At 57.0% G+C, this 10,426-nt stretch overlaps 5 protein-coding genes across 5 annotated transcripts; 4 read left to right on the forward strand and 1 right to left on the reverse strand.

Moving 5' to 3' along the window:
* Positions 1-779: 779 nt before the first annotated feature.
* On the forward strand, positions 780-1,739 carry PHSY_003503 (biotin synthase; the record flags this gene model as incomplete). Its single annotated transcript, XM_012334122.1, has 1 exon — positions 780-1,739. The coding sequence occupies one exon, from the start codon at positions 780-782 to the stop codon at positions 1,737-1,739; it is 960 nt and encodes a 319-aa protein (XP_012189512.1).
* An 873-nt stretch (positions 1,740-2,612) lies between these two features.
* Positions 2,613-3,119, forward strand: PHSY_003504 (hypothetical protein; the record flags this gene model as incomplete). The annotated part of the gene is made up of 1 exon (XM_012334123.1): positions 2,613-3,119. The coding sequence occupies one exon, from the start codon at positions 2,613-2,615 to the stop codon at positions 3,117-3,119; it is 507 nt and encodes a 168-aa protein (XP_012189513.1).
* A 1,055-nt stretch (positions 3,120-4,174) lies between these two features.
* PHSY_003505 (pre-mRNA-splicing factor) lies at positions 4,175-6,565 on the reverse strand (the record flags this gene model as incomplete). Its single annotated transcript, XM_012334124.1, has 1 exon — positions 4,175-6,565. The coding sequence occupies one exon, from the start codon at positions 6,563-6,565 to the stop codon at positions 4,175-4,177; it is 2,391 nt and encodes a 796-aa protein (XP_012189514.1).
* Positions 6,566-6,650: 85 nt separating this feature from the next.
* On the forward strand, positions 6,651-10,013 carry PHSY_003506 (serine/threonine-protein kinase bur1; the record flags this gene model as incomplete). Its single annotated transcript, XM_012334125.1, has 1 exon — positions 6,651-10,013. One exon carries the CDS (start codon positions 6,651-6,653, stop codon positions 10,011-10,013), a length of 3,363 nt encoding a protein of 1,120 aa, XP_012189515.1.
* Positions 10,014-10,176: 163 nt separating this feature from the next.
* On the forward strand, positions 10,177-10,383 carry PHSY_003507 (hypothetical protein; the record flags this gene model as incomplete). The annotated part of the gene is made up of 1 exon (XM_012334126.1): positions 10,177-10,383. The coding sequence occupies one exon, from the start codon at positions 10,177-10,179 to the stop codon at positions 10,381-10,383; it is 207 nt and encodes a 68-aa protein (XP_012189516.1).
* Between the last annotated feature and the right edge of the window lie 43 nt (positions 10,384-10,426).

Genomic DNA, 10,426 nt, shown 5'->3' on the forward strand with positions numbered 1-10,426 from the left:
AGTCACTGGAGCGAAGCCAACAGCAACGACGTCGGGCGGTCTGAGACCGGGCGGAAAGAAGAGACCGAGATGGAGTGAGCCAGATGAAGCGGCATGCTTGACAGGTCGCCGGGCGCGGCTGCTGATGTAGACCGATTGCTTCATCGCAGATGCTCACAGACGGTGGCCGAGGTCTGCGAGTAGATGGAGAAGTCGCGGCAGATGAAGGTCCATCGGTGCTCGTTATCGTGATGTTATTTGGCCCTCCTCGCCCGGCACATCGGACCCTGAGGAAAAAAGGGGGCAAACAGCTAAGTTGGGAAGAAGGAGGTTATATATGTTTATCTGTTGCTGCGCATTGTTCCTCGCTGCCCAAGCATAGCTCAGCACAGCTCAGCATTAGCGGTTCTAGTCAGCCGTTGACTCAGCCAGACCTTGAACGATGAATGATCGAGCGAGGCGCCACAGCAGAGGTGGCTGGCTCCATGCTATCACAGTTGAATCAGCATGAGGTGGCCGATCCGCGTGAGATGACTGTTACAGTGTACGAAACAACATAGCCGACTCGCAGACTGTGCGTGTCTCGTCGGGTACTTTTCGAAACATCACACAAATCACCGCGGCTTAGCCTTCAGGGTTCTATTGTGCGTGGAGCGGCGCACCGGCAGGCGGGCAGCCAAGAGCGGAACTCAGCCTTAATTTCACACCCGCAGCCATCCAATCGCTGACCGCACACGACTCAGCTAGCCACCTCCACCATCCCCTAACCCTCCATCTCGATCCTTGACTCCTGCACGACGATGACGCTTCTCAGGGCGCCGCTGCCTCTGCGCCCTGGGGCGCTGATGCCATCCCTGCAGAGCATCAGCCAGTCTGCCGCCATCACGCCGTCCATCCATCCGCTCGCATTCGCCACGCCATCTTCACGGTCTGCCATCGCTCCAACGCCTTGCGGCAGCAGAGGCTATTCGAACCTTGGTTCTATCGAGAGATCCGACTTCTATCAGGCAGCAGAGGCGGAAGGTGTATCTCCCTCTCAGTTCAAGCGCAACATCCTCAGGGACAAGGACGTCTTGCTCTCTGGACTCCCCACCACGGCCACTCCAGCTGATATTCGCGCTCTGGCACGCGAGTCCAAGACGGCCAACGACGTTGCTCGCATCGAATTCATCTACACCAGAGCGTTGCGTCCCACCGGCAAAGCGCTCGTGTCCATGTCCAGCCATGTCCGTGCTCGCGCCTTCGAAGCAGATGCGCACGGTCGCATCGTGGGTGGCAGGATGGTCGCCGCCAACCTCCGCTCCACCGATGATCGCAAAAGGTTCTTCCTCCGAACATACGGCGATTGGCCTGCATCCTACCAGATTCCCTTTGATCTCATCGAGTACGAAGCCGGCAAGCTCGTCCTTCTGCGCAACATACCCAAAGACACCTTCGAAGCGCGTCTCGAGGAGCGTCTAGCCAATCGCTACGACATCAAGCCTCAGGATCGATGGCGCGCAAAACGATCGTCCTATGCCGGATATCTTCACGACAGTAAGGGCTATGGCGGCAGCCACGACGCCGTTCTTGGTGGTGTGCTCAAGCTTGACAAGCTGCACGCCGATGCTACCACAACCAGCTTTATTGTCCGCTGCCAGACCCCATCAGAAGCAATGCGTCTGGTCAGGAGATGGCACAACACCTACTTCGCGCCCGCGACCTTCGACATCCAAGATACCGGCGGACGATACCGTGTCTCGGCGTCCATTCTCTACTAGTCGATACCCCGGATTCCCATCAGTATACGTTGCACACGACAACACGAGCAACATTCAAAAAGGTGAGTCGACGTCTTCAGCCCACGTCCACCACAGCGATCAGAGCGTCCGCAGTTCCGCTCGTCCGACAGCGCTTTCTCTCCGCGACGAAGCTATCCGTGAGCCGAGTCTCGAGTTGCACCGTCCTTGATGATCGAAACCAGTGCACAACATACACACGCGCACCACAAAGAGTTACCTCTTCGCCGCTTCCTGCCTCCCACATCGCCTGGTACCGCCGCATCGCACCTCACCGATGGGCTGTTCAGAGCTTCGTGGAGGGAGTCGTCTCGATGCGGATTGCGTTCGGTCTCCCTTGGTTCCTTGGCATTATTCCTATTCCACAGCAGCAGCAGCGGCAGCAGAGATCCGACCAAGAGGCCAGACCGAGCCCCCTTGCCTTTTCCCTCACTCAACCTTGTCTAGATCAAGATCAACAAGACCGGGGGAAGCGCGGGAGTCAGCCATCTACAGCGAGGCGAGATCCCGTCGTCGATCGGTAAGCTATGCCGCACGGCAGGCCCAATCGGCGGCGTGGACCGCAACCCTACTGAGAAAAAGGGTGCGCCCAGGTTGGCCTTTCAGGTCGGCCGAATGCGCTGCGGGGTTGGCCTGTGATCCGGATCTCCTTCGTCGAGATCCAGGGGAAGGGTTGACCGCTCGTCGAGTCAGAGCCGTGTGCGTGTTTGGTGTCCCAAATCTGTCTTTCCGCGTCTCTTGAAGCTAGTTGGTTCAGCGATGGACCGACGGTGAATGAAACGACTGGAAGGCTTGCTTTTGTGCGCTGAACTCGACCCGGATCTCGACCACCTCCACTGTACAGACTGAAGAACGATGTATGACGACGTGACGACCATCCGACCCCCGACGATGAACATGAAGATGAAGATGAACGTTGGCGAGCGACAAAGTTTTGGATTTCGTCAAGCAGGTGTCCGCATCAGTCGGCTGTTCTGGCTCGGACCCCATTACTTCACCCCAATGCAAGGTCATTTGGAGAGCCTGGGGCCGGCTGATGTGCGGCACTCTGGCTTCGACTGGCTGTTCGATCGACTTTACGACTGGCGTGCTAGCTCCCCGTGCGGACCTCCTACGATATCTCTCCTCTTGACCTCAAGAGCCTTGAAGACAACGAGAAGACAGACGAACAGTGGAACGATCTGCTGTGCTCCCCCCTTGAGCGCTCTCCCAAGACATCCGCGAGGAGCAACAGTCGCTCGGCTTCAAAGCCAGCTTCTTGCCCTTTCAAGGATGCTTGTGGAGTCGTCGTCGTCCGATTTGAAGCCCTCAAGCGGCGATCTACCCTATCGAGTGTTTCAGGATCGACTGGTGCAGCTCTGACAGCTCCGATGAACCGACTCGTACGACCGAAAACGACCTCTCAAACTTGCCTGCCTGCCTGCTTGCTATGTTTCGAGACGCTATATTTGATTAACCGACTGCCCGAAAGGAACGACTGTATTCTGCTCTGGCGACCCGCGTTGGAGCAGTCTGCACACCGAGTGCAGCCTGCTTTCATGGGTGGCTGCCGTCTTATCCTGCCAAACCGATTTGGTCCGGATAAGGGAACAGGCGATTAGAAAGACCTGTTGCTCCCACTCGGTCGCTTTCGAACGGCTCTTCGTCTGCTTCTCTGCTGCCTCTCTACAACCTGCTGCTGCTTCGAGATTCTTCACCTTACGTACTTCGCACACAAATCGTCACTTCCGGCATGTTTCACTGCAAGCGTTCGGCACCACTGTATGGACATTTGGGACCCTGGACAGCGAACCGCCTTGGCGACATGTCTTCCATATTTGTCCAGAACACGGGAGGAACGACCCGCGAAACTGCGGGTGGGGTTGGTCTGGAAAGTGTAGGAGGACTGGAAGGCGGCCTACGAGGTTGGTGCTTACACCTCTGCCAGAGACCATCGCATTCGCTGCGGTTGGACTCGTTGCGCAGTTTCAAACAGAACAGAGATCTGAGACGTCTTTTGCAACTCGATGACTTGGCGCTCAGCCGAGCGACTTTGAATTCGCTGCCGACGAAGGAAATTATGCGACGAGGATGACCCTGCTCGCTGTGGTTTGGACCGTTGGGGACACCCGACTCCTCGTCGATGACGACGAGATCTTACTGACACCCGTCTTGCCCTGCCTCGCGCTCAACAGCATTCACAAAAATAATTCAGAGGCACCGTCACACCTCACGGAGCACTCCGACTCATCCACATGCTTCTCCTGCATTTGTAACACTACTCTCTCATCACATGCGCTAAGGTCTGTCAAGGGAATCATATCATTTGACAATTGCATCTCTGAGTTTGTCTGCACTGATTCCTACCAAACAGCTATACAACTAGTGAAATTGAACATCGGACCATGATTGAGAAGCGATGATACACGTAAGCGACGCTACACATCCTCTTGATCCCTATAGTTGGCCATAGGATCCTCGCTGACGCCGGTAGCGTTACCTCTGTTGACGAGTCTGTAGGCTTCGAGCTGTTCCTCTGTGATATCCTCTGCAGCGTGATCTGCAGTACCGGGGTGGTGTTTGGATTTAGCGTTGATGGCTTCGGCGTCTTTGAGCCAGTCGGGTAGAGCGTCGTAGCGCTGCTGTTTCTCCTTTGCCAGTTTGGCGGCGAGGACGGGATCGTGCTTTGCGCGTTCTTCCAGGATGGCAGCTGAAAGCTTTTGTTGGTCGAGACGGGAGGTGACGTCTCCGGAGCCGAGGTTCTTGCGTGATGTGTAGCCGGATGGATGTGAGGGGGAAGGGGAACGACGGGATTTAGAGGATTGGTGATGGCGATGTCGTCGTTGACGGTGGTTGCGATGGTGAGACGAGGGGGACGAGGTGGAGTGGTCGGAAGGTGTGATGGATCGAGATCGCGAAGTCGAGGCGGAAGAGACAGATATTGATCGACCTCGTTTCCTGCGGTGACTACCTCGCTCTTCGTCCTTCTCTTTTAGCTTGACCTCCTTGTTGACCTTCTCGCTCGGCAAAAACGTCGCCTTGCTAGCCTCGATCCCAGCCTCTCCTGTACAATAACTATTCCAAACCATCGACCTGCAACACGCATACCCCCATCCACCAACCTCAACATCGTACCAGCTCCCCCAAACCTCTGTATGGTTGTTCTCCATCACGCCTTCCTCCCACTTGCTCTTCGGCGTAACCTTTTCCAAGCCTTTGACAACCTTGCCTGCCTGGTTGTACTCGACGTACTGTTCCGTTTGACCGGTCAACAACTCCCTCGGCAACGAATCAAAGTGTTCTGCTCCGCCGTACTTTTCCAATATGCTTCCCTTGGTTTCATCGCGAAGCTTCTCCTTGCGTTGTTGGAACTCTCGATACTGACGTTCGTTGGCGGTGGGGTTGGCTTGTAGGTTGAGGTCGTTTCCTCTGGCTTCCGCTTGCCAGCTGAAGAGCTGGAGGTTGGCGAGTGCTCCTGATTCGGAGCCTTGGGCGCGGGCGAAGTTGTCGCCAGCGTATTCGGCGTCTTCGGGACGGATGTTGGGGTTGGGTGCTTCTCGCATGGTTCGCGTCTTGGGATCGTAGTAGGCCGAATTGACGTCGAGATTGTAGAGGTACTTGGCACGGTCTTCGCGAATGCGGAGGTTGCGGATGGTCATGCGTTTGTCGGTGTCGACCTTTTGTCCGACTGCATCCGCTTTGTCTGCGTACTTTTCGTCGTCGCTATCGTCTGAATCAGACGAGCTGAAATCGAGATCGTCGGCATCGCCATTTGCTTTGGATTTGGTTTGCTTCTGCGCAAGACGCTTGGCGTGCTTCAAATCTGACGAAGTTTGGTTGTCGATCTGCTCCTCTTTGAGTCGTCTACGTTCCTGTTCAATGGCTTCGAATTCCTCGACGACCTTTTTGTGTTCAGCAGGATCGTATCCATTCCACCGATCTCGTTTGGCTGCATAATCCAACCCTTGCACTTCTTGCAACATGTGGTCTCCAGCCAAGGTCTTGCCTAGCTTCTTTGCACCTTTCTTGCGCGGTCTCTCCAGGCAGTCCTTTGTCTTGTGCGACATGGAACCGCAGTTCTCGCATGCACCTTTGCGGAACTTCTTGGGCACGGCGGCATCCTGCGTTGAAGAAGAGGAAGAAGCGCCACGCTGATACCAATCGTTGATACCGGCTTTGACGGCGTATGGATCGACTGGCTTCTTTTGATGCTTGAGCGAGCGCGAACCAGTGTCCATGTACCATGGTGCTTGAGCCATGTACGAGGGAACGTGTGGGTTGATGATGTTGCCATCCTCGTCGAGCTCGGCGGGTGCACGACCGGCTTTACGATCTTCCTCGAGGTCCTTTTGACGACGGAACTCGGAACGAGAGAGTTTTCCAGGCGGGACGGCATTGCTACCGGATGCCGAGGCCGACATGATTGGCGGCGTGTGTGGATGGATCGTGTGCGAAGATGGTGGGGAGGAGGAGGTGGAGAAGAAGAAGAAGAAGAAGAGAAGAAGTAGGCTCAGTTGCAGTGAAATGTGGAGCTGCAAACTTGTGAGCGACGTAACAGACCGACACCAAATACTGCCAATTCCGCGATCCGAAGAACGCGCAATTTGGCGAATTGTGACAGCGGCGAAAAGAGTAGCAGAGCAGCAGTGTGAGTGCAAGGTGCTCAGTCTCGAGTGTGTCTGTCGTGACGCACAGATCTGAGATGTCGTCCAACTCTCGCATTCACCATCCATCAACCTTCTTGTTGCACTCGAGCATATCCGAGCTGACAATCCCGTTGACGAACGGAGCTCATCCTCTTCCACCCCACGAAGCTCGGTCCCGGTCATCGCGCCTTTTGCACTCGCGCTTCGTCAATCAGCAACTGGTCAACGTAAATGACGAAAAGCTAGCTACTCTCTCGAGTTCCCAGCCATGACGCCGCCATCGTCGCAGGCTCCTTCTTCCAATGGAGGCTTCCGCATCGCTGGCGTCGCTAGTCAAGCGCCTTCCGCATCAGCCTCAGCCTCAGCCTCAGCCTCAAATTCGGGTCCCTCATCTTCGCTGATGCCTTCGCCTGCAAATGCACCGCAGCCGCAGCCACCAAACGAATCTCCCAAGTCTCCTGTCAAGCTCGATAGGGAGAAGCACACATCTCATAGGGTACCCCCAAAACATGCCCATGCGCCATCGAGTTCCTCGCAGCCGAGGCACTGGCCTCAACGCTCACCTGTGATGCAGTCGCGATCCAGCCACAACTCGGCTGCTCATATCTCGAGGCACGACATTGACGACGACGAGGAAGAAGGCGCAATCGATGACAGCGCCGCTCCCAAGCCTGCTGCTGGGCCTTCCTCCCGACCGCCGCCTCCAAAGACTCCTCCACACCATTCCAATCCCTCGCGTTCTTCTGCAACCCATGGCCGCAATCCACCCGCCGATGAACGCAAGCATCACAGCCAAACGTCTTCCTACCAGCCTCGTTCACCATCTACGCCGCGTAGATCCTACCCATCACAGTCTAATCACCTCCGCAGTCCTTCACCTCCTGCATCATTCAATCGCTCTACCATCAAAGACCACGACATCAGCACATCTCGCCCTCACCCAGACGATCGACACCGACGTCCACAGCCAGATCGCGCAGATCACGACGTCTACCGTCCCTCGGCAACCGAGCATCGAGCCAGGGACGAACGATATCCGGCACCCGCAGGCGCACGTCTCTGGGGTCGCGCAAAGCAAGATCTTGTGCGAGCTTCCGACGACGACGATCGACGCCGCGATGACCGTGGTTGGGGCAACGATAGGCGTGGAGCCGAGAGGGCAGGTCGTGAATGGGATCGAGACTACGATCGACGCTACGACAGGGAAGAACGTGATCGCGGGTGGGACCAGCATCGAAACAACGAACGCGATCGCCGCGACGATTCGACGCGCGACAGGGATCTGATTCGAAATGGTCGAGACAGGGAGGTGCCTCCAGCTTCGATTGCCAGAGAGCAGCGATATGCTGGTTGGTCTCCTACACCACCGGATGCTCACCATGCCGATCCGTCTTCTAACGGCAACCACGACCCGCGACCCCCGTCGAGGATGGGTAGGGCTGCACCGCCGCCACCGCTGCTCTCGCATCCCGATCGCCAAGTCTCGTCCAACGCGCATCGTGATCCAGATGCGACCTCGCTGCCTAAACGTCCACGATCTCGCTCGCCGCCAGCAGGCTTGCTCAAACGCAAAGCCAACTTCAGTGCCGTTGTGCCACCCGCGTTGCCATCCGTCGTCGACAAAGATGCAGCTGCAGAGGGCGACAATGTAGCACCAGGGGCACCGCTCCCACCCAAGATCGAGACGATGCAATCACCTGTCCTCCCTGCTTCTTCATCACGTCTTGGATCCGAATCCCTTGCTCACACCGCCGCACCACCCAGTCTCCCCGGCTCCGCCCTCAACACGGTCTTCCAATCGAGTGCGGCCAACTCCACCTTTGCCACCAGCGTTGGTGGCGCCCCTACATCCGTCCCTGTCGACGCCAACTACCAAGCCACATGCGAAGCACTCGACGACTTCACCCTCCCCTCCGTCCGCCTATCCTGTCTGCCCCGCAAGCAGACCTCCTCCTCATCGTCACCTCCTACCTCTGGACGAGAACGACGCAGAGCTCGTGGAGCGTTGATCCCGCTCAATCAACGCAAATTCGTCGGCTGTTCGTCGCTCGACGACTACGAGATCTCGATCAAGCTCGGTCAAGGAACCTTTGGAGAAGTGCTCAAGGGTCGGCAGATCTTGACAGGGACGCAGGTTGCGCTCAAAAAGGTGACGATCCACGACGCCAAAGACGGATTGCCTATCACAGCGCTTCGAGAGATCAAGTTGCTCAAGAAGCTGAAGCACCCGAGCATCGTTCCCGTGATCGACATGGCTGTTCGCGCTAGTGGGGAGAGAGGCAAGCTGGGTGACGTGTACATGGTGGAGCCGTACATGGATCACGATCTCAACGGCATGTTGGAAAACCCTTCGATCAGACTCGAGCACAGCCAGATCAAGCTCTACATGAAACAGCTGCTCGAAGGAACGCTCTACCTGCACAAGAACCGCATCCTCCACCGCGACATGAAAGCCGCCAATCTGCTGATCAACAACAAGGGACAGCTGCAGATCGCCGATTTCGGTCTGGCTAGAGCCTACCGCGACCCGGGGCAGAGTTGGAAGGGTGGGTGGAGCGCGGGGGTCCAGAAGTACACGAATATGGTGGTGACTCGGTGGTATAGACCGCCGGAGCTTTTGGCGGGGGAGAGGAGGTACGGACCACCGATCGATATGTGGGGGATCGGATGTATTCTGGCAGAGATGATTACGGGAAGACCGCTGTTCAAGGGTACGAGCGAGATCAACCAGCTCGAGCTGATCAGTAAGCTGTGCGGCAGTCCGAACGAGACGAACTTCCCCGGGTGGAACAGTCTGCCCGGAGTGAAGGATGCGGATCCGAGCGGGAGACCCGATGCGAACCCGGAGGTGGAGGGGAGGAAGGACTTTGGTGCGTACCCGAGAAAGGTCAACGAGAGTTTCCGAGGAGGTGGCATGGTGGATGCGGGGAAAGAGTGTGCGGATCTGATCGATAAGCTGTTGGTGTTGGATCCGAGGAAGAGGTTGGGGGCGAAGGAGGCGCTGGAGCACGAGTGGTTTTGGGAGAAGCCGTGGGTGGCGGATGGCAGCAGTTTGCCGAGGTACGAGCACAGTAAGGAGATTGATAGGGTGAGGAGGGATTGGAAGCCCGTGCCGGTGCCGGTGGGTGCGCAGCCGGTGCCGACGATGGCGCAAGGTGGCGGTGGTAGACCAGCGATGCAGCAGCAGCAGTCACAGCAGCAGCAGTATGGAGCAACGGGTGCAGCTAACGGCTCTTCGGCGTGGGGTTACCCGAGACCAGGATTTGCACCACAGCAGGCGAACGGTGGCGCAGGTCAGCCCGCGCCGAATCCAGCAGCAGATGCATGGGAAGCCATCACCGCAGGACCACGATCGAACCTCCCCCCTGCAGCAGCTGGCCTTCCCAGCAGACCCTACCCATCCCAACCGGGCGCAAACCCCGGTGCTGGAGGCAGACACCCATTCCCGAACCAACAGGCCAACTCGCGCTTTCCCCATCCCAACCAAAGGCAGAACTATCCTTTTCCGGGACAAGCCGGTCCGCGACAGCAGCAGCAGCAGCAGCAGCAAGGCAACTTGCCCGCTAGAGCGGTGCAGCCGCCGCACGGGAGGGGCCCGAATGGAGGTGCGGGAGGAAACCCTTATGCATGACGAGGAGCAGAGAAAAAATTTGAATGTTGTTGGCTGGCACCTGGTCAGTTCGTGGCAAGTGTGCGATTTGAGAGTGTGCAAGAGACGAGGTTTGTTGTGAGAGGAAGATTTGGTTTGGAATGTGTGGGTGGGGATGCGTTAGGAGAAGCGGGCGAGGTAGCGGATGAGATGTACGAATGACTGGGAAAGGTGTGCTGGGGGAAACGTCGAGCGTCAACCTTTGACGAGCAAGGATCAGGAAACAAACACATCGTCGTCGTTGCTCACAATACCGCGCCGTCGACCTGGTGATCTGGCAAGACCAACTCGACACGCGGAGTCGCTCCACAGCACAGTACAGAAGTACGATGACGAGAACACGGATCGCTGAATGCCAAAAGCTGTAAAGGAGAGTGCGGAAAACAAGAGAATGT

Source organism: Pseudozyma hubeiensis (genome assembly GCF_000403515.1).
Source record: "Pseudozyma hubeiensis SY62 DNA, scaffold: PHS36, whole genome shotgun sequence".
NCBI lineage: Eukaryota > Fungi > Basidiomycota > Ustilaginomycetes > Ustilaginales > Ustilaginaceae > Pseudozyma > Pseudozyma hubeiensis.